Source organism: Phyllostomus discolor, chromosome 15 (genome assembly GCF_004126475.2).
Source record: "Phyllostomus discolor isolate MPI-MPIP mPhyDis1 chromosome 15, mPhyDis1.pri.v3, whole genome shotgun sequence".
Taxonomy (NCBI): Eukaryota; Metazoa; Chordata; class Mammalia; order Chiroptera; family Phyllostomidae; genus Phyllostomus; species Phyllostomus discolor.
The window spans coordinates 17,732,244-17,757,033 of record NC_040917.2 but is presented as its reverse complement, the minus strand read 5'-3'; the positions used below and the strand labels follow the sequence as shown (position 1 = coordinate 17,757,033).

The following is a 24,790-nucleotide window of genomic DNA, read 5'->3' as shown; positions in this document are numbered from 1 at the left end:
AGAGTACGCGGAAGAGTAACAAAAGGAGCCAGAGCCTGTATGGACCCTGAAAGCTTAAAAAAAAAAAAAAGAATTTAGGTGGGAAACAAAGGACATTCCAGGCAGATGTCCTTGACTTTTAATCCACTGGGAAAATAGACACCAATGGTCACAAGTTCTTCATTTCCCGCTGACATAGTCTCAACGTTACTGTCGGGGCCCCCTCCTCCCCGTTTCCCTTGTCGTGGTGCACAGAGAGGGGCCTCATCTCTGGTCCAGGACTTACCCGTCCATTCCTGCACTGGATTCGGCCCGTGTGACCCTGCAGGGAAGCTCTTCCCTCTGTGCCATCCAAGCCCCCGCCCTGCGGACCCCTTCCCCCCCGGCCTTTCCACACACCGAGATACCCTCCGCTGGAAAACAGGTGCCTGTCCTCCCCTCAGTCCCCATCCAGAACCGCCATCTAGCGCCCCCTTGCTGGCCGAGAGTCTCAGACAGCCTCTGTACCCAGGCACTCGGTCCCAGGTCGTGCCTTGCCCTCTGGCCACCGCCCCACTGAAATGGCCCTCACTAAAGCCAGCTGTTAAACACAGTCGATTCCTTTTTTAGTTAGCACCTTAGTTGACAGGTCACCCCTTCGTCCTCTCTGAAAAACTCTCGCCTCCCCACCTTCCACGTGGCTCTGTGCAGAGCCGATGTCCCTCCTCCGCTCACTCTTGTCGGAGGCCTTTAGTTCCTGGCCCCCGAATGCCCGTGTTCCTTGAGGCTGTCCCCGGGGCTCTCTTCCCCACGTTCTCACGCCGTCCGCTCGCCCCTCTTGGAGAATCCATCCGCTGTCACAATCCGTGAGCTGAGCCCTAAATCTCTGGGCCTCGCCACCAGTGTCTCTCGGCCTTGGCCCTGTCTCTGCTCCCCCAGAATCCAGTCACGGGGTTTTGTTGATTTTTATACATAGAATATTCTGTTTTCCATCGCCACTGCCCCCCTTTCGTTCAGAGCAGCATCGTCTGTCTCCCACATCCCAGCGAAAGCCCCTCCGTCGATTCTGCGCCTCTGGTCTCGAACCCCTGACCCGGGAGGCTTTTCAAAACCACACCCTGGCAAGACATTCCTGACGTGATTGAAAGACACCTCCGTGACCTGGTCCCTGCTCGCTGCTCGCTCAAATAGAGCTGCAACAAGTGGTTGGGTGTTCCGGTTGGCCAAACGTAATGCAGACTTTATTTCCTAGCAAATAATGAAAGATCGGTGGATGAATGTCGGTCACGAAGAAGAAGAGCTGAAGCCGTATTCTGAGCCTGAACCAGACTTCAATGACACAAAAAGAATAGGTAAGTATTTTTAAATATCGTGAGAGGCGCCGCCCCCGGGCAGTAAGTGAGGGTCCTGTAGTGTTTAAGCATGCAAATGGGAAGCAATTTTTATCTGACAAATGCTTGAGTTACCACCTTTTCTTTCCCCGAATGTACACTAAACGTTGCACATTTCAAGTTCCTTAGTTTATTCTCGCACGTATTATAATCTCATTCGACGGTTGGCAACAGTGATATAAAAACTAAAATAATGTAGACGAACCTCATTCTTTCCTTTCAGCAGTTTCTAGCAGGAAGAATGACTGATGTAAGTATGAGCTCGGACCAGACTGATAAACCTCAGCCAACATAGTGTGTACGTGAACCAAAAATGCGGAGGCCCCTAGTGAACAGGGCCTCTTCCTTTCTGTTTTCTGCCACTCAGCAGGGTCCATCCTCCCACGCCCAGCCCTGTTCTGCGTCCACAGCCTTGAGCAGCTCAAAATGTGCTCCTACCTGGCTTAGCAGCAGATGGGGGGACATTCTAGGGTGCTAGGAATCTGATCCGAACAACTGTGGAATCCAAGCCTTCCAGAGAGGCATCAGCCTGCCTCCCGATCAGAAAGCGGAAATGGTGAAGAGATGGGAGAAACCCCTCCGTGAGAGGCTGAGGCTGTGCTGGGGGCGGGGGGGAGAAGGAGAAAGACAGAGAGAAAGAGGAGTTTGTGTGTGTCACACACACACACACACACACACAGATACTGAGTCTCTGGGTGGACACAGGAATTCAGCTCAGGAATGTGCTGGGCAGCGAGAAATGGAACGGGCCCCGTCACATCCAGCCCACGCTGGAGATAATTTCTGCGTGGAAAACCGTGACCCCACAGCATCCGAATACACGGTATCTGTTAATAATCCAGAAGTGTTTACGACTGACATTACACTTTAAAATTTCAGAACTTCGTTTTCGTGTCTAATGTCGGCAGACTTGGTCCATTTTTTTTGTTCATGTGTTTACTAAAATCCATTATCAGAAAATGTGCGTTTTTTTTTTTTCATTTCCAGATGTCATGGTGACCATGGGGTTTGCACGAGACGAGATCAATGACGCCTTAATAAATCAGAAATATGACGAAGTGATGGCCACTTACATCCTCCTAGGTAGAAAACCACCCGAAGTAAGTTTCTCACCTTTGTTGCTTTGTCACCTAAGTCATTTCTTGAGCTAGCAACGACTAAGTATAAGATACAGTGTTAGCAAATATATCCTGGGTATAATCAGAAATAACATAAAAACCCCAACATCGTTCTGTATTTGAATTCAAAGTTCAAGATGCTCAGTCATACACCGATTTCATTGCTGAGTACCAAGAGACTCTATTACTCCAAAGCAGGCCTGTCGCCTGAGCTCAAAGAGGCACCGTTCACGGTCTAGGCTTTGAGAATGGCGCCCCCCAGAGTTGTGCATCCCGAATGCAGCAGCCCTGCCAAAGGCAACATGGTAGTTCTGGGTGTGCCAAAAAGACAGTGACCGAAACGAGAGGAAGTGACAGCGTTCAGAACACAGTGTATGTCTTCAGGGACTGGTGCAGGTGGGGACCCAGCCAGGAGCTGGTGATGTTTTTTACCTCGTAGAGTGGTATGTGGCCTTGACGCATTCAGGTGGCATTCTCAAGGCCGGGCCGGGTCTGTCGTGAGGCAGGGTTAGGAAGTCCCTGTCTGCAAAGGCTGATGGAACCGTAAGAGCAAATGATCCTTTGGGGCCGCAGCTATGACAGCATCAGCAGAGAGTCAGGAACGGAGCCCAGAGCACTGGCAGTTTGTTGACAATCTGACATCTGGGGAAGCATTTTATAGAATAGAATGAAATTATTAACAACCAGATAGTACCCGATAGTGAAGCAGTGCATTCAGCTGACATATGTGGAACCTACTCGGCATCAGACTGTGCTCAACTGTGGATGGAAAGGCGGGGAGGTGTCTGCTCCCGGGAGCCCCCAGTCTGACGGGCACATGAGCAGCCAGCAGCGTGGAACAGTGTGTGGTCGGGGGAGGGTCCTAGGGGTCCTTGGGAGCTTCCTGGAGGACGGGCACCCACAATGGGCCAGGACGTGTCAGAGGCAGATTAACAGCACTCGCGCCCCAGCTGGGAACAGGGGATGAGAGGTTTCCAGCACAAGCCACTGGTGTCTGTGGCGTATTTGCCCAGAGAGGAAGAGAGTGGGTTTCAGGGGGAAGGTGGGAAGTCTGTTCAGCTTGAGGAGGCTGAACTGGAGCTCCCTGTGGGAGGGAGCCATCTGGTAGATGATGGGGCAAGGGGAGCGGGGTCCGGAGGGAGTGACACGGAGATTTAGGCATCCTCCTCAGTGACGTGCAGGAACTGCTGTGGGGACTTCACGAGGATTCACCACTCGTCCAGTCCTCTCCACAGCCCCGCCGGGGAGGCGCTGCCATCACAGTGGAGGGGAGGGGGCTGGGCTTGCTGGACGGGCGGTGTCGGGGGAGTGGAGTCGAGGGAACGTTAAGAAATGGGAAATGATACAGACGGTTCTTTCTGAAGTCTTTGAACCATTTCTACTTAGATGTTGGGCTTCACGCCTGAGGCCTTTAATTTTCCTATTAGTTTAAACATAAAGGAAGCACTGATTTGACAAATACTCAGTCCGGCCCGAGCGTGAATTAAACTGAAGCTGGAACTGTGCCAAATACACACTAATGAGGCACTGCAGGGAGTCAGAGGCTGAACCCGGGAGTCAGAGGCTGAACTCGGGAGCCAGGCTCAGTGGCCCGAGCCCCCACGCTGGCCAGCCACTCCCTGTGCAACTCGGGCGATTTGCTTCCTTTCTCTCTGCCTCAGTGGCCCGTCTGTGCAATGAGGCTGGTTATAGTACCTACTGCCTTGTGGGGCCACTGCGGGATAAATGAGTTAACACTTCCAAAGTCCTGTGTGCTCTGCGTACGCTATTATCTATTCTAATCCTCATCATCAGTATTACCCGCATCTTTGCATAGGAATTCAGGGGACCCACTGGGATCCCTGTTAAGTGATTCGGTAGAAAGTTTGCCGGCAACAAATGACTTTTGTGTTGCAGAGAGAGGGGCAGTGTGCTGATCTCCAGTGTACCTTGTGTCGTTCTAAGTAGATGCAATTTCTGCATCAGAACAACCAGCAGACCCAATGTGGTTCTGTAAATGTGGCGGAGAAAACAAAACAACATGCACACGCACCCGTGTATGCATCACGTTCAAACTTTAGGTTTTGTCTTGACGTTGAATCCAGAGGTGTCCCTCGACTCTCTTAGCCTCAGCGGTCCATCTGTAAAGTGCAGATGACTAAGTCACAGGTTATTTGGTAGCGATTAAACAACGTCACCCATAGAGAGAGCTTCGCACGGGATGTAGCAGCCATTCAGTAGTTGGCAGCAGTTATTGGGTGTTTTGACCAAACTGAGGCCTCAGAGCCATCGGGACAAGACCGCGGAGGACCCCACGTGCTCGTGGAAACCCATTATATCCGTTTCCTTCGCTTCCTGTTTGCCCACGTGCCGTTCTCCTCCGTGCAAAGTAATCCTTCTTCAGTTCCGCCGACTCCTCGTACAGCCCGGAGTAGATTAGAGAGTCAGGAGCGCGTGTCGCTTGCCCGAACACCGCCGTGTTTTGAAACCCTGCTGGTCTCTCTTCTCCTTGCAGTTCGAAGGCGGTGAGTCATTATCCAGCGGCAGCTTGAGTCAGAGGTCGCGGCCCAGTAGCGACCTCAACAACAGCAGCCTGCAGTCCCCCGCTCACCTGAAGGTCCAGAGGAGCGTCTCCGCCAACCAGAAGCAGCGACGTTTTAGTGACCATGGTGGGGGGCAAGTCAGATAAGCGAACCCGCAGACCGATTCCACCCGCACCCGTGTGTTCTCAGCGCCATGCGCCCACCCCCTCAATGTGCCCGCGTCACCCCAGCCCCCGGGGACTCTGTCACCGAGTGACACCCAGAATCCCTTTCTCAGGGGCTGACCTAGTTTTTTGTAATGAAACACCTTCCTTCAAGCTGACTTCAGAGTGTAAAATATGCAAATAGAGATATTTCAATACAGAGTTTTTGTTTGAAAGTATGTCCATGGTTTTATAGCTAATTAGACACTTTTTTTTTTAAATGCTAGCTGGTCCATCCATCCCCCCCGCCGTGTCCTATACCAAGAGGTCTCAGGCCAACAGCGTGGAGAGTGACCAGAAGGAGGAGTGGGACCGAGACGTGACTGTGCGGAAACTCGGCAGCACGACGGTCGGCTCGAAGAGCGAGGTGGCCGCCAGCCCGCTTGTGGGGCCGGAGAGGAAGAAGTCCTCGGCCATTCCAAGTGTGAGTGCCTGCTCTGGGCCACCCGCCGCGATTCGCGGTGCTTGTCCGTCGTCAGGGCTTTCTGTCCAGAGGTTTCTTTTTTTTTAAGTGTTGCAAAATCTTAAAGTGAAGCATGCATTTCAAGGACACGCCAAAGGGATCGACCTTCTCCTAAATGCAGTTTAAGGACAAAACAAAATACGATATGCATTCTTTAAATTGCACCGAACCTCTCCACACAATGGTGCATTAAACTTTCCTCTGCAATATGTACTTAATATTATATGAGTGCCTTTAATTTTATGTTTACGAAGGAGGCGTCTGTGAGGGCAGACCGTTCATAATTACTCTATAAGTGTAGCTCACATTATCCACTTAAACCAGCAAACTCAAGAAATTGTGCAATGGGCGTTAGAAGAGAGATTGTGGCGGTCTGCAAGTCAGCAGGAAAGAAGAAAGAGACAAAATGTAGAAGTACGAAGACATATATATCTATTAACTTGCTAGGCCTCATGATTGAACACATTTTAAGCTAATGCACATTTTTAAAGAATCGTGAAAGCTGGATTATAGAAAAAAATAGGGAAGTTTTTGTCTGTAGGAGCAGGGATTAAACAGAAGAGCCTTCATCCCTTTGGAAAATTATTTCTGCGTAGTTTGGTGCCAGTCATGAGTCAAGGGCGTGGCGAGGAGGGCCTGGCCCACAGTAAGGAGAGCCAGCCCCTTGTCACTTGGTCTCTCTGTTTTCTCCGAGCTTCTCGGAGTTGGCCTGCCCCCCGGCGCAAACCTGAAATGAGGAAATCTTCCCAGAGTGGCGCTTGCTCATCCCTCCCTCGGTGGCTTCGTGCCTTTGACCATGTGCCTTACTCTCTGTAGCATTACCCTTGGCTGCCCCCTCCTCTTCAGCACCTCGGGGTTCTGGTTTCTGCTAATATTTACGTGGACTCGTCTCTGGCTCCTAGTCCCCCATAGCTGCCTGTTCCACTTGCTGCTGTGTCCTGTCCTCACCCCTGGCTTACAGGAAAGAGAATAACACCCAGCTTGCTGGTTGCTTCCAAGCAGCTGCTTGCTGCTGCTGTAGAAGAGTGAGCTGAAACGATAATGACCTTATGTGCTCTGCCTTTTACTCCTACAACCTACTGGAGAGAGAGAGAGGGGGGAGGGAGAGAGAGAGAGGGAGAGAGGGAGAGAGAGATGACATACAGCTCACTCATACAAGATTCTGGTCAATCACAGTCGACCATGCGTTTTTTCCAGAGTCATCTGCAGCTTCCGTTATTTCTTTGACTTCCCACACCTGCAGTGGGAATTTTAAAATGCCTTTCTTTCCCCTCTTCCTAAAGAACAATGTGTATGCCGGCGGTAGCATGGCGAGGAGGAATACCTACGTGTGTGAAAGGACCACAGACCGGTACATGGCCCTGCAGAACGGGAAGGACAGCAGGTAAAGGCCGCAGTGCCGGGTGGCCCTCCCGTGGGACGGTCCCGCGTTAGTGCTCTCGCCAGCAGCCCTGTGCGGGTGGGTCGAGAGGAAGGGAGACACAGAACAGAGAGGTCGCTGCCAACCATGCTCACTGGGCGGGGGGCTCCTCCCTACTGTGTGAGGGAGGAAGGGTGGGACAATATTTAGGGAGAACAGGAGGTACTACATCCCTCAGCCCGAGAATTTCTGAGTAAAATCTTTTCTAAAACTATTTCCTCTTTGCTTGGGACAAAGTAGATCATCCCATCCTCATTGGATCTTCGTTATTTGGGTCTTAATCTCTCCATACACCCACTGCCCCCTTCTTCCTCTGATGACATGGGGCCTCCCCACTGACCGCTGAGAACAGTGCAGTTCTCCAAGTGCTTTGTTTTGCATAACGATCGACCGTGTTATTTTTATTTTTTATTTTTTAAAGATTTTATTTATTTATTTATTTCTAGAGAGGGAAGGGAGGGAGAAAGAGAGAGAGAGAGAAACATCAATGTGCGGTTGCTGGGGGTTCTGGCCTGCAACCCAGGCTTGTGCCCTGACTGGGAATCGAACCTGCGACACTTTGGTTCGCAGCCCGAGCTCAATCCACTGAGCTACGCCAGCCAGGGTGTTGTCATTTTTATTTAAAAAATGGAGCCGCCTTTCCACAGGAGTGATAGTGCAGGGCTGTCCTTCAGCGTAGCACAGAAGGGCAGGGAGCTGATTCTGATAAAATTCTGTGCTGGGTTTCGTCCCCGTCACTGCAGTCGACTGGACAGACAGTCCTTACGTGTGTCTCCTCTCGGTTAACAGACACGTGGAGGCAGTGTCCACTCACCGTGAGTCATAGAAAGGCGCCTTCCCTGGACGTCAGGTCCTTTAGGCTAGAACTTGAGTTGGGGGTTGATTTCCGGCTTAGTGTTTTTCCTGCCCTGAGCCCTGCTCGGGAGTTCCTTTAACCTACAGCAGTCACCTCGTCGATTCGGGAGAGGAGCTGAAGGTGTTTGAGTGATGTCCCAGCGATAGTGTGTTTGCCGTGACGATGAATTACACACCAAACTGAGATGTGTGGAGAGTGAAAAGCACCCCCAGTCACAATCACTCTATCCATAAAAATCATTCTGTCCCACCTCAGAACCACATACACGTGAGGGCAGGTGTGGGCAGATCCTTCCCGTGGAAGGTGGCGGCGGATTCACCCTGCACGTCTTCCCCAAGAATGTTGATTTGCCCGTCACTAATAATGCCACTAACGTTAATTTCTTTTAAGTGTTTGAGTTATGAATGGTGTTCGTCCATTTACTCTGAAATACCTAGTTCTTAAATGTTAGTGAATTATGCTGTTTTCCTTCCTTTGTGCATTCCTGCTTTATGCCGCAAGCCTCACGGAGATGTCGGCCAGTAGCATATCTTCCGCGGGCTCGGCCGTGGCCTCTGGCGTCCCGTCTGCACGACCTCGCCACCAGAAGTCCATGTCCGCTTCGGGTCACCCTATCAAAGTCACACTGCCAACCATTAAAGACGGCTCTGAAGCTTACCGACCCGGGTAACGTGCTGGTGGCATTTCCTTTTGTTTGTTGAAGGGTTTTTAACAACATGGCATCGGTGAAAAACCGTGATGGGCCCCAGGGGGCAGGAGTAGTGCTGTGACAACATGCAGACGTGAACTGCAGAACTGTAACATATGTGCAGAACTGTAACATGGCTGCAGAACTGTAACATATGTGCAGAACTGTAACATATGTGCAGAACTCTAACCTAGCTGCAGAACTGTAACATAGGCCTCCCATGTCCCCTCCTCTCCGAGAATACTGCTGATCATTCAGGTCATTTTCTAGAGGCGTTTTCTCGAAGGGTTTTATTTTAAATCCATTCTTAAGAGTAAAGCATTGCTACCTGATTGGTCACTTAGGTGAATTGGCTTTATGATCTAAAAGCGAAAAAGTCCTGAGGCTTGGGCGTTGGAGACCCCCGGGCCATGGTCCCGGCTCCTGCCGGTTACTCCTTCTCAGTGAAACTGGCCTTTTAGCTTCCCTGTTGGTGAAACCGGTGATCTCAACGAACCCTTCCAGGTAGCAGATTATGTGACTGTTTTTCTAGTTTGTGCCCACGTTAGGATTCCTCAAATCGGAACGTCTGTGATAGTCAGGCTTGTTCACCGTGCTGGAGGTGGCATGGGGGTCTGTGCTGTTACTGAGGCCTGAAAGGTAGGTAGGAAGTGATTCAGTTCAAGGAAAAATCACGTTCCGAGTTCCTGGATGGAGTAGGTGAAGATAATAATTTTAAAAAAGAAAAATACGCAGCCAAACCCCCCCGCCCCCACCTGGGTTTGGCATTTCTGATACTAAAGAGTATTTATTACTCTTTGTATCCTTGTGTCGGTAATATCTTCATCTTTTGTAGCTGCATTTTTACAAAAGGGATTTTGTTCCGAACTGAAATGCTATCCCTCTGCCTGTGATGGTTTAGCAACACGTCCAGTAAACCCTGCACCACCAAGTTCATAGACACACGGGGGACAGGCTGAATGACCAGCCGCCACGGCTGAGCACACAGCACAGTCAGTAAACATACAGGCGGCTACATTATAGAAGCATACGCTCGAACTGTATAGAATGTTATGAACTAGTATCCCTCCAGTAAATTTCATTAAAAAAAGAAATAGTAATAAAAGGTCTTAGAGCTCTAAAAAAAAAAAAGCAGCCAGAGCAAACTCTGTCTCCTTCCAGAGTCAGTCGTTATTCTGAACCGTGTGCGGTGACCTGTCCCACAGGGCCACCCAGAGAGTGCCTGCCGCTTCCCCGTCCGCCCACAGCATCAGTGCCAGCACCCCCGACCGGACCCGCTTCCCCCGGGGCAGCTCCAGCCGAAGCACCTTCCATGGGGAGCAGCTCCGGGAGCGGCGCAGCGCCGCCTACGCCGGCCCGCCCGCCTCGCCGTCCCACGAGCCGGGGGCCTTTGCGCATGCCCGGCGGGGCACGTCCACCGGGATCATAAGCAAAATCACCTCCAGGTTCGTCCGCAGGTCAGTACCGCCGGCGCTGCACGTCCCCGGGGCCTCAGGGGTCGTGAAGGAAACGTGCATGTTTGACTATTTCATCTCTGTTGTGATTTTTCCAAAACGGCTTTATGACCTTTTGTTAGAACTGCTCTTTTACTGCAGGAAGCAATCAAGTTTTTTCCTTTTACAGAAAGAAGGAAAATGGACAAAACGAGAATTTAATCTTTTCTAGAGGCAGAAGGGCAAAACTCAACATCAAAAATGTGTTTTAAACAAAAAAGGCTCTCTCCCCTGCTTCAAAGCCTGGATTCAGGAAAAGGAATGAAATGGTTTACATGCATCCTTTAAATATTTTTTTATCTTCAGAATACTTTGAAATGTCTCGCTAATAACATCCCCTTTTTTTCTTCCTTGAAAAATGTCAATATACTACAACCACATAGATTACCGATGAGATTTAACGTCACAAATTCTGAACTTCAGAACCCAGTCGAGACACCGTGAACAGCACACTCCTGCTCTAACAAAACAGTAAGATTGTGCTCTTTTCCGAAAAGCAAGCTTCCACGTGCAGTGCCGTGGACGACCCATGTTGGCGAACACGGTGCAGGTGGCCGCCAATGCGGTCTGTCAGTAGGTCCTCCTAAAAGCCTGCCCAAGTCCTGTGCGTCCAGAACCCGGGGCGGGTGCCCAGCAGGATCCGGGGATGAGGCAGACAGCATTGGTTCCTCCAGATGCGTCCCGTCCTGGGGGAGAAAAGGGCCTGCAGACAAGCAGCCACGGCCTTAAGCAAAATTGTGTGTGCAACGGGTGTGCGGGCACCGTGCTGGGGTGAACGGAGAAAGGCACACCGTTTGGCCAAGGGAGACAGTTAAGGCTCCAGACCATGTAGTAACAAATGATGGATATAAAATGACCCATCACTTGTTTTCAAAAATACTAGTTCAATACTTAACCCTCAGTGTTGTTAGTGCCCATAGGGTTTCAGTGAGTGGCTGTACAAGGAGAAGAAGTAGCCTTGGTCTTGTGCCTTTTCGTGGAGCTTTATGGACTCAGGTGATGGATCCGTTTGCCCAGGACCACACAGCAGACTTTAAACATGTAAACACTCAAGCGCAACATCCGTTTCTAACCAGATCAGTCAGTGATTTCTGTACCATGTGGGCAGTCCCCGGGCAGCACGACAGCTTGACAGAGAAGGAGCTAGACACTCAGCAACAGAGTCGGCACGACAGGAGGAGTGCGGGGTGACCGTCTGCGGGCCACCAGCGAGGGTATCGGTGTTCCTGCTGCTGGGATGTGGCTGACTATTTAAAGACATTTTTAAAAGCCAGTACTTCCTCAGGGTTAAGCCGGGATCAATTGTGAAGTGAAAACGAAATAGATTTTTGAGTTGAATGCTTCATTACTAATAGCACACTGAGCATTGTGCAAAATATTTCTCTTTAACTGTGCAATGCAAATGTGGGTTCTAGAGAGAACGCAGTGAGGAGAGGTGGACAAGAAGTCAGGACGGTGTCAGAGCACCGAAGTGCTCAGAGACAGCCTGCTGGGAGGGTAGGATAAAGGATCGCCGTGTAGTCACGTCACAGATAGGTGAAGACCTACTGCGTGCCCAGCCCTCCAGGTGCTCCTGATCAGCAGTGAGAGAGACGGACGTGACCCCTCCCTTCCTGTGAGAGCAACTTGCTGTCTTACGGCATTCCACACAGTGGACACATTTTTCTCACCTGGCTTCCGGTTTTCCTCCCGCCTCTCCAGCGAGCTGTCCCTTCCCAGGCTCCTCTGCGGCTTGTTGTCAGGTCCCCTCGCCCTACCTCTTGACCTCTGATGATGTCAGGGCTCATCAGCATCGGACAGGTTGTCTTCCGTGGCCATCCTCACTCTCTCGGGGATCCCGTTCAGGACCACGGGGCTGCGTTCCATCTCCCAGATGTGTGTGTTTAGCCCAGATCCCTCCTCAGAACCACAGACCCATCTACCTAGTTGACTCCTTAGCCTCTGCACTGGGATCTGTAATAGACCCTCAAATGGAACTAGTCCAAAATCCACCTGCCTCTCCTCTTCCCCCAGCCTGTGCCTCCTCCCTGCACCACGTTGTTGTAGGAGACTGCAACACTATCCTGCCGGTTGCTCAGGCCACGAGCCTTGACTTGGCCTTGACTTGGCCTTGACTGTCTCAAATGCACATCAACTCCACCGGCAGGCTGTGCTGGCCCTGCTGCACAGTATTTCCAGAATTCTAATCTAGCGCCTCCTACCTCAGAGGTCTCCTAGCTCCTCCCCCCCCTCCTACTGTTCCGTTTTCAGCGATGGAAGTCCCGAGCTTGAAAGCCCTCTGCTGGCTTTCAGGTTGCTCAGAATATGACAACTCCAAGCCCCGAGGGTAGCCTCCGAGGGCCTGCTGAGTCAGGCTTCCCTTTTCTGCTCTGACCTCTTGCCTGCACCTGCTTTTGGCTTGCCAAGTCCACACCAGCCACGAGGGCCCCTGATGTCCTCAGGCACACCTGTTCCTTCTGCCTGCAGTCCCCTCCCCCCAGACCTGCAGGGCTGGCTGCCTCTGCACCCCCTCCAGGTCCTTGCTGCAGCCCGACTTCCCCAGTGAGGCCTTCCCTGCCCGCCCTGTTCAGAACCACGGCCCCTTCCTCCCAGCGCTGCTCCAGTTCCCTGCTGTGTTCCTCTCCATAGCACTAGCGCCCCCTGCAGGAATAGACACGCTTTATTTATTTGTTCACTGTCCCTCCCAGCTAGGAGGTGAGCTCCAGGAGAAGAGGGGCTTGTCTGTTTGCTTTGCTTGATGCCGAATCTTCCGCTGCCTACCACAACCCAGAATATGGTATTCGATAGATGTTATTGAATGCATGGGTGAATAGTGTGGAAGGCAATTTAAAAAGCACGTGAAAAAATGAGGTTAGAATAAATTCTGGTAGATGCTGAAAGGAAGCAGGCTCGGAAATGGAGAATGAGGTTGAGGGAGTAAAAGTGTTCAGATCCCCCGCTGATGGGAGCCGGCATAACAGTTCCTGCAGTTCCACGGTGCTCTCGCATTGTGAACTTTGTCATTTAGTAGAAATTTGGGGGGCCGAGGGGGAGAAAGGAGAGAGAGAAGGTTGTCTGCCGTCCTTCATCAGCAGTTTGGTAGGGTTTTTCGGTGTCTTGGTTCTTACACATTTCCATCAGCTCTGGATCTGGCTAGAGGAGGGAAAATCCTCGGTGCTCCTCCAGGGTCCCGTGTCTGCAGGTGATGCACAGCTGTGGCTCTGCAGATGGGTCTCTGTTCGCTGCAGTGTGTAAGTAAGGTCTGCCCTTCCCTCACCTTCCGAAGCTTGAGATTGGGCTGTGTCCCCTGCCACCAGTGACTCCGTGCAGGAAGAGGAGCAAAGCATTGTCTTCAGTCCCGGGAATGAACCTGCCACGTCCTGTAGCAAGTGACGGGGTGGAAATCCAGTTGTTCTTGCTGCATCCACAGCACGTGGAGCGTTGGGCGTGGAAGGCCGGAGGGCTGGCAGATTAGCCACTGGAGAATTTCTCAGGGTTCGGGATGTAGTCCAGCCTTAGTACTTAACAATCCCAACTCATCTCTCAGGCTCTCCGTTCTTCCCACTTGTCCCTTCTTCTTAAGTCCATTGTGGGCTCAAGTCCTGTTCTTCTCTCTCTTCCCTCTGCCCTTCTCGCTTCCCTGTGCCTCAGGCCTGACAAAGGGACCCACATGCTGACACCCTCATGTGACCCTTGAGGACAGAGTATGCCCCGGGGTGGGGGCAGGGCAGATTCAGAGTGCGACTTGGGAGCCAAGGTAGCTCACAGACTTTGGGACCAGCCAAGTGGATGTGCCACTCAATGGGTAAAAAGATGAAGTAGGGTTTTTATTGGGGAAAAAATAAAGGAATTTGGGTTGCTAAGCTTTAAGAGGGGAGGGGTGAAGAATAATGGAAAGTTCATCACTTACGTACTTGGACGCTGTTATTACAAAAAGCAAGCCAGATGACAGTGGTTCTCCTTCTAGTAAGAAGACTATTCGCCAAAATGACCACACGAGAGAGTTGTTTTCTGGTCTTAGGAAAGCGATTTACTCTAGAATCATCTATCAAGGGAGGGTATAGATGTATTATTTCAAAAATCTGTTAAATAGCCTGTAGACTATTTAACTAGCCATTCGCTTTGGATAGGTTCTATATACCTACTCCGTAGGCTGGAGATTACATCACACCCGATGAAATTTTTTACCTATAGCTCACTTGTACGTAGGAAATAAGCTGGTTAATTATTTGACTCCATGTTGCTATGTGTATGATCTTTGGCTTTTTCAAACATTAAGTGTTGGAGAGCCATCAGCACTGTGTGTGCTGTTACCCAGCCAGCCCTGCTCTCTGCCCACCCCCCAGCTGCCCCCACCATGGCCCCGTACAGCTAGCTGCCTTCCTGGACTATTTGAGATCATTGCCAAGGACAGAAATTGTTCCAGTCGCTGTTCCTGGTGGCATCCGGGAAAGGCGGGAACACGGTATAGGGAACTCGGCGACAGGGCAGTGGCTCTGTCCCCAGCTATAGCCAGGGGTGTCCCTCAGTGGGAATCGGTTTCTGCTCACGGCCATTTGTCAGGCAAAGCAGAAAGAGGACAGCAGTCCAGTGAGACGGCGGCCCCTTCCTGTTAGAGGACTTGCACTTCGCAGCGCGAATCCACAGCGTGACTCTTGCCCAGTCGGCGGAGGGCCCTTCCGTGGGTATCAGCACAGCTCCATGCTACCGAACACGGACAGGGCACATAGCATCCGCTCCAAACATGCCTTATTTGTGTCCATGCATTGTCATAAAAGGAGGTTTGTGCAGGGGAGATTGCATTTTCTGTGTCCCAATGAAAATGGCAGGTACGAGAAATAGCAAGTTACGAAACCACATTTGAATGTGAGAATACATCTCTTAGCCTTTCTAGTTCACACAGGAAAACGATGTTTGCACAGTATGTTTGTCAGGAAAGGCCTGTAGGTAAAAGACCCTGGGAAGCAAGACAGTCATAGCTTTTTAAAATGTATTTATTTTCAAAAACCATATTTTTAACCACCAGGTAAGGTTTTAGAGCTTGATGGACGAACATGTTTTATAAATTTGGGGGGAAGGAAAGGGGCACTGATTTCCTTCCTGTTGCAGTCACTTCACACGTTTCAGGGGCGGTTGAAACGCCAGTAGTGACTTACAGGTTCAAGTTCATCCTTTTTCCCAGGTATCCCTTAGTGTTTTCCTGTCGCAAGCCATCTCTTCGTACATTCACACTGGTTTACAACTTGATGCTCCCGTGTCCATATCTAATTACCTTTGAAGGTGACAAAGCAGTTAAAATCTGGGTAGACTTTCGAAATGTTCATCCCATTCCACAGAAGGACAAGTAGTAGAGTTTTCTGGTTTTATTTCACAGGTGGACACCCAGGTAAGATCAATGTTTCTGTGTAAGATTGAGTTCATGTTCTGAGACTCACCTGCTTGGGGCGACTGTTTGTTTGCTGTGATACTTTATCATGTGCATGAAGCTTTGGTGTAACTTCTGAAGTAAGTTAATCGCTTATTTAAAAGCTGGTATTCCTTTTTAGAAATACTGATTATGTGTTAAGAGCGTTATTTCTGACTACAAGGTCAATGTCTATGTTTTCTAAATTGAGCGACTACTAGAATTCTGTTTCAAAACAAAAGCGAAGTTGAATCTCGCTGTTGGGATAACCCTTACCTAGTTTTAACGGTACATTGAACTCCATGAAACCAAAAGATAAATTATCACACGGAAATCATGTCTGAGAATTGGAAGATCGTGTTAAAAAAAAAGATCCTAACCTGTCACCTAGCATCTCCTCTGTGACAATACCCAGTAGACGCTCAATCAGTGACAGTTAAGTGCGATGATGTTAAAAAACGCGAGACGTAGCGTTAGACCGACTAGTAACGGAAAACTGTCATGATAGACTTGTGCTTAATGAGTTAATTGTAAAGTCCTTTTAGGATGTAGGTTTTCTTGATCTCTTTTCCACTCTCATCATTAAATCTCAACCTTCACTTTGTTTTGAGGGACCCAAGCGAAGGCGAAGCCAGTGGCAGGACAGACACCTCCAGGTGAGGAGCCACTATTCACACTTCGCTGCACGGTCCCCGTGTGCGCAGAGGGGCCCTTGCAATACCGACGGCACTTAACACCCCCCCCCCCGCACAGAGCTCATGACTAGCTAGTATGTGCCTTTTCACTTTCCGTGCCGGGACGGGGTTCCCTAATGTCACCTAGCGCTGAGTTACGTGCAAGTTCACGAACTGTAAGTGTGTGCTTTCCGAACGTTACTCTGAACTGTGTGCTTTGTAGAGAAGTGGCCTTTCTGTCCTACAACAGATGCATTGGCAGAAGAATGAAGAGATAAAAACGTTATTGATCCCTTTCTCACTAAAACGTTGTCACTAAAATTAGTCTTAAATGACCCAGACTACTGGGGTGCCCAAGGACATAGGCAGATTGGATATTGGTAATGTATTTTAGGTGAGCATTCAGTAGTGGACCACATTCGGAAATGCTCACCCTGCTATATTTATGGGGGTTTTTTTTGACATTGAGTGCTGGTTGTGTGTTTGATCTTGTGATGGGTCTCACAGCTGAGCACAGTTGAACTTGATAAAGCAGGTGGCTGAGCCCCGCCCCTGTGGTTTGTGATGGGCAGCCTGCGGGGGCCGGGGGGGGGGGTCTGGGGCCATGTTAGTAACATGTTCCTGCTTGTGTTTGAATGTGTAAGTGGGAAATTCTTAAGAAACAAAGACATTCAGTTGTTTGGAGTGCACAGATGCCCTGGCTTCCTTCTGCAATTATTTTCGACCGGCTGAACTCAAGCCTCAATTTCTCCCTTTTGACGTTTCTTGAAATGTGAAACATCATGAGCTTTGGGAGCGCTTTACGAAGCGTTGCCACGTAGTTGGTTCTCGCTGCGGACTGTGCCGTGTTTACGCTCAGTCCCAGCAGCTGAGGTGTCTCTGTGCTGAGCCGGGCGCCCGAGTCACACCACGGAAGGGGGCCAACGGCAGGCAGGCCACATAGTTTTAACTCATCTCTGCCTGTGAAATAAACACGAAGGACTTCTGGGGTCGGCCCCTCCCTCACTTCGCATCACTTTCTGTCCCCTTCTCGGGTCTCCTCCTCGCTTTTTACTAAATTTCGCCCGGTGACATTCACTAGTGTGGAGGGTCGCACATGGCTGCTAAGACCACGGTTCATTGGCATGCACCCTATCCCTTTCATGTGACTTCATGTCCCTTATGTTTGGTCCTTGTTGGGCTTTTTTTTTTTTTTTAACAAACTTATTGACTCCCTCCTGTCTGGACTGTACTTGTTCATCATTTAATCCACACAGCCACCGGGAGAAAAGTGGCTCATTTTACAGAAGAAGCAATGAGGAGCACTGGAGGGACCAAGCCAGTTTTGATGAGGTTCTGTCACCACAGAGAGATGGCGGGCACTGTAGTGAGTAGCACAGGCTCCTGAGCCCGGGCCGTGGGGGCTGAGCTGCGTCCTACCACTTCCGTAGCGCTGTGGCTTTAGGAAAGCGACTCGAACTCTGGGCCCCCGGTTCCTCCTTCCGACCGCCTCCCAGAGTTGTCATGAGGGGTGAGCCAAGGACATAACACAGCTCCCGGCACCGAGTAAGTGCTCAGTGAGTGTTAGATGCTGTGGGTACTGTCAGCATTTCCGGGAGCTTTCTGCAGTTAATGTTGTCATCAGCGACGCCTCGGAGCTGCATGTAGAAAAACACCTTGTGTGTGCCTGTGGTCTTAGGTCACCAGGTGTCCTTGGTGGAATACAAGGACCATCAGACTTAGAATGGGACACTTGATTTCTAGTCTTTCTTTTAGTTCATTGGCTGTATGACCATAAAAAAGTAATTTACGTTTCTTAGCCATCAGTTCTGTTTCTAAAGTGAGTGTGGGATCAGATGACCTCTTGGGTCCCTGCCAGCCTTCGCATGCCGACTTCATGACGGCGTTGTACCGGGGGTGCTGAGAGGTGACCCCAGCTGGGCCTGCACACGCAAGGCCTGTGGCTGAGAGTTAGTGAGCAGAGAGAGGGAGAGAGAAGACACCTGGATACACACTCTCCACAGTCAGCAAGTGGTCTTCGGAGATGGGCTTTCTCCGCTTCTTTCCTCCCTCATTCTTCCAGGCGCGCATAGTTTGTACGGCTATGGGGACTCACACCCAGGAAGGAGGGGAGAACAAGAAAACACGTGCCCGTGAAAATTCACATATAAATGTATACAGGAATATACATTATAGGATACTATTGATATTCAAAGTTTAAAGCATAAATATATGGTAGATTATAAACTCCTTTCAAAGTATATCATTTCTTTAAGTCACATGTATGTGAGATGGGTGAGCAAGTTAAAGTTTTCTTTTTTTTTTAAGATTTTATTTATTTATTTTTAGAGAGGGAAGGGAGGGAGAGAGAGAGAGGGAGAGAGAGAAACATCAATGTGTGGTTGCTGGGGGCCGTGGCCTGCAACCCAGACATGTACCCTGACTGGGAATCGAACCTGCAACACTTTGATTTGCAGCCCACACTCAATCCACTGAGCTATGCCAGCCAGGTCACAAGTTAAAGTTTTAACATCTATATTTGAGTCATTGCTCATTACATTGAATTACAGGGTCTTTTGAATTATAAAATCTCGTTTGCCCTTATTGGATTACGTGAACTAGGCTCTCTGGTTCTGTGTTCTTTGTGGGAGATCTGTACTGAGGAGAACTCAGCAAGGCCGACGCTCTGAAGAACTGTGTGCTCATCGTCCGCTGTGGCGGAGGAACAGCCAGACCAGAGCCTGTAGGTTCAGGAACAGTGTGGGAGGGGCCAGTGCGTCTGCGGGAGTGAGCAAGTAGGCCAGTCCCAGGCAGTGGGGAGGCGCTAGGGCCAGGGTTTGGGGTGTAGGTCACGTGGAGCCTTGCAGGATGTTTTAGGGGCGTCTTCAGTAGGACACTGACCCATGAGAGGCCCGATGTCCACACTCCGGTGTGTGGTACGACCTGATGTCTGTGCCTCCTTGCAATACAACGTTTTGTTTTTCAACATTACCAGGTACAAATACTCTCTCTGCAGCAGTTACTGCTACACTGTCCCCAGTCTTTCTCCTGCCCAAACAGAAAGATAGAAAAAGGGGAGACTTTTCTTTCTATTTCAGACGTGTGTATGTACAAGCAGTATGCTAGTGGGCCTTGTGTGTGTGTGCAAATGTACAGAGAATGGAGAGTCCACTTTTGCAAGCTTAAGCAAAAAAAAAATATGCGAGGACCTGAAGAAGTATTAAGTTCGTCACTCAGGGCTGCAAACTGGTTTCCCACAAGCAAATACATTTAAGGAAACATGCCATCTTAGATGGAAGATTCTATTAATGAGAGTCAAAACCGATGGTGTCCCGGGGTCTGCTTTTGCAACGGCGAGATGCCATAAACCTTGCATCTGCCCGAAGGTAGCCTGCAAATTAGGTCGCTTTTTTAGGCCCTGCATGATGACCGCTGAGGGTTCGCGTGTGTCTCCGTTGCTCTGCTGAACGGAATTCTTGTCTGCCTCTTTCCCCCCGCCCCGCCCTTGCAGAAGCACATCCGGGGAGCCCAAAGACAGGGACAAGGAAGAGGCGAAAGACGCCAAGCCCCGCTCTCTGCGCTTCACCTGGAGCATGAAGACCACCAGCTCCATGGACCCCCACGACATGATGCGAGAGATCCGGAAGGTGCTGGACGCCAACAACTGTGATTACGAGCAGAAGGAGAGGTTCCTGCTCTTCTGCGTGCACGGGGACGCCAGGCAGGACAGCCTGGTGCAGTGGGAGATGGAGGTGTGCAAACTGCCGCGGCTGTCCCTGAACGGGGTCCGCTTCAAGCGAATATCAGGGACGTCCATCGCCTTTAAGAACATCGCGTCTAAGATAGCCAATGAGCTCAAGCTGTAAGGACGCTCAGATGGGCAGGATCAGGGAAGATGCATCCACACAAGGTACGGAGTTTGAACGTCCTGGTAACGCCTCATGTCACTGGCCTGTGAACCCCGCCCGCCTCCCCATGTAGAATTTGCCCTTAATGCAATAAGGTTATACATAGTGATGGACTGTAAAATTAAAGTCAATATGAACTATAATAAATATCTGTAGCTAAAAGAAAAAGTAGGTTCACATGTACAGGTAAGTATATTGTGTATTTCTGTTCATAGAGTTGTATAATAAAACAGATGATTGCTTAAAAACTTGTATAGTTGTCTAGATTTCTGCACATAAATGTACCCCTCGATGCTTTGAGTTGGAAGTATTCTTCCCTGTTACTAACATTCAGGTGAGTTTTTTAAATTCTTACCTCCGTCACGCAAGTTTGCAACTTGTGTCCAGAATTAAGAGTGCCCAGAAATAGTCTTTATGATGGTAGCACGGACTTTTAACATTGGTTTTCAAATCACATTTAAATTGGAAACGGAAGCTGATGAGTAGATCGGCTTTATTATACACAGAAGTATTTCCACTTACCTTTGCTCCTCTCCTGGTTACCTGATAAGGTTTTAGTTGAGACGATACACAACGTCTACAGTGTTGGCACTTAAGAGCTTTTGAAAGAAAGTACATGAACACAAATTCCAGCTTTGCCTTGAGCTAGCCTTGAACTGGGGGGGGAGTGAAACCTACATCCAAATTTCTGTTGAACTTGAACATGTTTTCTGACCCACTGCTAATTGTAGCAGCCACATAAAAAAGAATCCATACTCCATCTGGCTGTGATGGTGGAAATGGTCGCTTCCGGTCACTGCCTTCCCCACTCCGCAGTGTCACCATGGGAAAATAACAATATCGTGGCTGTTGCATAGCACACACTCATCTCGACTGCGCTGGCCACTCCAGCCGTTAGGAAATCAGCTCCTCCCCCCCCCCCACCCCCGGGGAACCGGCTGGCCCTGGGAAGGCTCCCTCCTCACACCCTCTTCATCCACGCCCAACCCGGTCATATCTGCAAGTACTTACGAGACTTTTGAGCAAAACGTAACTATTTATAACAGTATGTACGGTTGGTTAATGCTCATGTGGTCACTCCGTTTGTTCTCCTGCGACCCGTTTGTTCTGTTTTGCCGGATCTCCTGTATCTATTCCCCATCCTTATGCGTCCGATGTGCAGCTTTGTAATCGGGCGTTTGCCCGCTCTCCTTTCAGAATCCGTGATCTTTGCGATGTAAAGCCGCTAGTAAAGGTACATTTTAATACTTGGTATCTTACACTGCATTAGCCTCGGAAGCTGGCTGTGCAGTGTTATTTGACAGTCGTACTTACTGTAATACCTGCGTACGGGCCTCATCTGCACACCCCCGAGAACTAGAAAGCGCACTCGAATTTCATCCGTTGAAAGACACCGAAGCTGTGGTGGCTCCTGCGGTTCCAGCCGCCGTGAGGGAACTCTCGGTGCAGGCGACGTGCCATCCCCACGGCTCCCAGACCAGGAGGGATCTTGCGTCCCGTGCTCCGCTGCGAGGTCGCTCTCTTCCGTACCGTACCGGTTCCGTTCACGAGCAAAGCGTCGTTTCGCCTCAGCCGAGGGCGGTGTTTGGAAAACCAGAAGGACTGTGTAGCCCCCTTTTCCCCGAGTGTCCATTCCAGAAACCTGATGCAAATCTCACTTCCACTGGTGCACACTGAAACTCTACTTGAATAGTTTCATAATAAAGCACTTGTCTTTTGCTCTTTATCAGAATGTGCATGACCTGTTTTTCTACTACGAAAGTGTTCTCTGTGGAGAGTGTGTGTCGTGCGTTCTAAATGGAATACTTGAGAAGAAGGCTTGGAGTCAGTCATGGTTGTAAGGTACGTGTCAGAAGTGGACAACTTATTCCAGGGGCTGCCGAGGTGCCCGTGGGTGGGTCAGGAGCAGATTTTGTGTAGCACTGAGTGGCAGTCTCGGTGTGGACTTCATTTGTGGTCAGAGGGGCAATCAGGAGGCACAAATAAATGGAAAGATATCCCATGTGCATGGATTGGAAGAATGAATATCGTTCAAAGGTCTGTACTGCCCAAAGTGACCCAATGAGTCAGTGCAGTCCGTATCAGAATTCCAATGGCATTTTTTTTTCACAGAAATAGAAAAGGCAGTTCTAAGCATAGTATGGAACCACGAAAGACCTAAGTAGCTGAAACAATCATCAGAAAGAAGAACAAAGCTGGAGGCAACACATGCCTGGATTTCAGGGTATGTTACAAAGCTACAGTGATCAAAACAGTCTGGCACTGGAGTAAAAACAGACACATGTATCAGTGGAACAGAATAGACAGCCCAGTAACAAACCCAGGCACTCAGGGTCTATTGATTTTTTTGACCTGGATACACGTGGGGGGGAAGATATGGCTCTTCAGTAAATGGTCTTGGGAAAATGACAGCCACACGCACATGCATGAAAATAGACCTCCACCTTACACCACACACGCACACACACACCTCAGAAAGGACAAAAGGACACGAACACAAGACCTGTAACTGTAAAACTCTCAAAGAAACCCAACAGAGGTAATAAGCTCCTTAACATTGGTCTTGACAATGACATTTTGAATTTGACACCGAAAGCAAAGGAAACAAAAGCCAAAGTGAATCAGTGGGACGATACGAGCCTGAAAGCCTCTGCACCGCAGAGGAAACAAACCATCAACACAGTGACAGGGCAGCTTATGGACGGGAGCAAATGCTGCCAACCGCAGACCTGGAAGGAGGGTCCTGTCCAAATATACAAGGAACACATGTGACTCAGTAGCACATACAATAACCCGATCTAAAAATGGGCTAAGGACTTGCATACATTTTTTCAAAGAAGGCATGGAAATGGCCAACAGGTACGTGAGCAGGTGCTCAGCATCACTAACCATCGGAGAAATGCAAATCAAAACCTCACTGAGATACCGCCTCCTCTCTGTCAGGATGACCCGTCAGAAAAGAAGAGCTAACAAACGCTCATGAGGATGGGGAGAAAGGCAACCCTTGTGCCCCGTTGGTGGGAATGTGAAGGGGTGCAGCCACTCGAGAAAACGGTGTGGAGGTTCCTCAGAAAACGAAAAATAGACCTAAACCCTATGCTCTAGCCATCCCACTTCTGGGTACAAGTATCCAAAGACACAAAATCGTCACCTCGAGGATGGCTCGGCACCCCCACACTCATTGCAGTGTTCCAACAGCCAAGCTGGGGAGACGAGCCGAGTCCAGCGATGAATGAGTGAATGAGGAGGAGATGTTGGCGTGTGTACATGCAATGGAATATGATTCAGCCTTAAAGGAAATCTTGCCATTGTGACAGCATAAATGAATCGGGGGGGGGGGGGGGGGAATTATGCTGCGTGAAATACGTCAGGTAGACAACTACTCTGTGGTATCACTTATATGTGAAATCTTAAAAAAAACGGAAAGGGTGGGGGTGAGGAAGGAAGAAAGTCAAACTCATAGAAACAGGAGGATCGTGGTGGCCAGGGGCTGGGAGGTGGGGAAAGAGGGAGAGGTTGGTAAAAGGGAATGAAGTTCTATACGTAAGATGAATGAGGTCTGGGATCTAATGCATACAGCACGGTGACTGCAGTTGGTGATACTGTGCGGTGCGACTGAGCTTTGCTAAGAGAACAGATCTGGAGTGTTCTCCCCAACAATAAAAGTATATGAGACGATGGATGTGTTCATTAACTCGATGGTAGGAGCCCTTCATGAAGTATACATATATGAAGTCATCGTGTTGTACACTTAAAGTGGGTTTCTAATTTGGTCATTACACCTCAGTAAAGCTGAAAAAGAAAAAAAATAGAATTACCATATGGTCCAACAATTCCAGTCATGGGCCATACCATTGTTTTGACACAGTGTCAATTGCTGGTGCCTGTTATTACCAGACAGAACCACTAGGGGGCAGGGAAAAACCCTGTCCAGGATGCATTGCTGGAACTCCACCCCGGACCTGTGTATAAAACAGACACCCCATTACCCCTCTTGGCTGGCATTCCCTAGCCTGAATGAATAGCACATCACACTCTGTCCACTCACAGATAGGAGGCTAACGTCCTTCACCACTTCGGTTGGATTTTGCACTTGTTTTTCATCCGCGTGGGTTATTTAAATGTCTTTCCATTTGGCTACAAAGGCAGCCAATTCCATTCCATTGTGTTCCTCATATCCAAATGTAGTGCTTTCATCCATTTTCTAGAGCTTGATGGAATTCTGCATTTTTTTTCATATTGTGCAAATCTGGCAGGGCCAAAAAACATGGAGATAATCCAAATGATACTCTGAAACGATACAGTCTTTTATAGCCCTGTTCTTTTTGCACCACACATGTATTCTCTTAGACTACGGGGAGGGACCTATGGCTTTTCGTGGACTCAATTCGTTTCCATTGTTCGTCGTCATGGATGCTTTTAGGGCGATCAAAATGTCACAGTTTTGTGCCCAGAAAAGGGACCACTAGGGTTTACTTTAGTTTATAAATCAATAGTTACATTAGTAAATTCACAAACCTACAAATCTAGCTTCCAGTAACCTTTGAAATGCAACTTGTATATTATTCTATTGTATTTACAAATCTAATAAAGTTTAACCATCACTACAAGGGGCTTTTACCATGCACTTAATTTAACTATCTGAAACACTAAGTGGCTTTTACAAACTTGATATATTTGGTTTTCTTTTCAAGTACTTCAACTACATTCAAGACCAATTCTTATAAATATAGT

General features: G+C 49.3%; 1 protein-coding gene and 1 long non-coding RNA gene across 3 annotated transcripts in view; both read left to right on the top strand.

Moving 5' to 3' along the window:
• Nucleotides 1-20,308, top strand: part of MARK1 (microtubule affinity regulating kinase 1) — a 71,445-nt gene extending 51,137 nt beyond the window's left edge. Inside the window, exons 10-18 of one of the 2 annotated variants that reach the window (XM_036016136.1) lie at nt 1,211-1,310; nt 2,337-2,449; nt 4,962-5,115; nt 5,420-5,616; nt 6,939-7,039; nt 8,433-8,597; nt 9,825-10,076; nt 16,107-16,151; nt 19,660-20,308. In XM_036016136.1, coding sequence (XP_035872029.1) covers nt 1,211-1,310; nt 2,337-2,449; nt 4,962-5,115; nt 5,420-5,616; nt 6,939-7,039; nt 8,433-8,597; nt 9,825-10,076; nt 16,107-16,151; nt 19,660-20,014 — 1,482 coding nt within the window. In that variant the 3' untranslated portion in view covers nt 20,015-20,308. The remainder of the gene's footprint in view (nt 1-1,210; nt 1,311-2,336; nt 2,450-4,961; nt 5,116-5,419; nt 5,617-6,938; nt 7,040-8,432; nt 8,598-9,824; nt 10,077-16,106; nt 16,152-19,659) is intronic. The other variant, XM_036016137.1, reaches the window with a different exon arrangement.
• On the top strand, nt 18,225-19,243 carry LOC118498308. The gene is made up of 2 exons (XR_004900828.1): nt 18,225-18,443; nt 18,659-19,243. It is a non-coding gene; the product is annotated as an uncharacterized LOC118498308 (long non-coding RNA).
• Nucleotides 20,309-24,790: the final 4,482 nt, after the last annotated feature.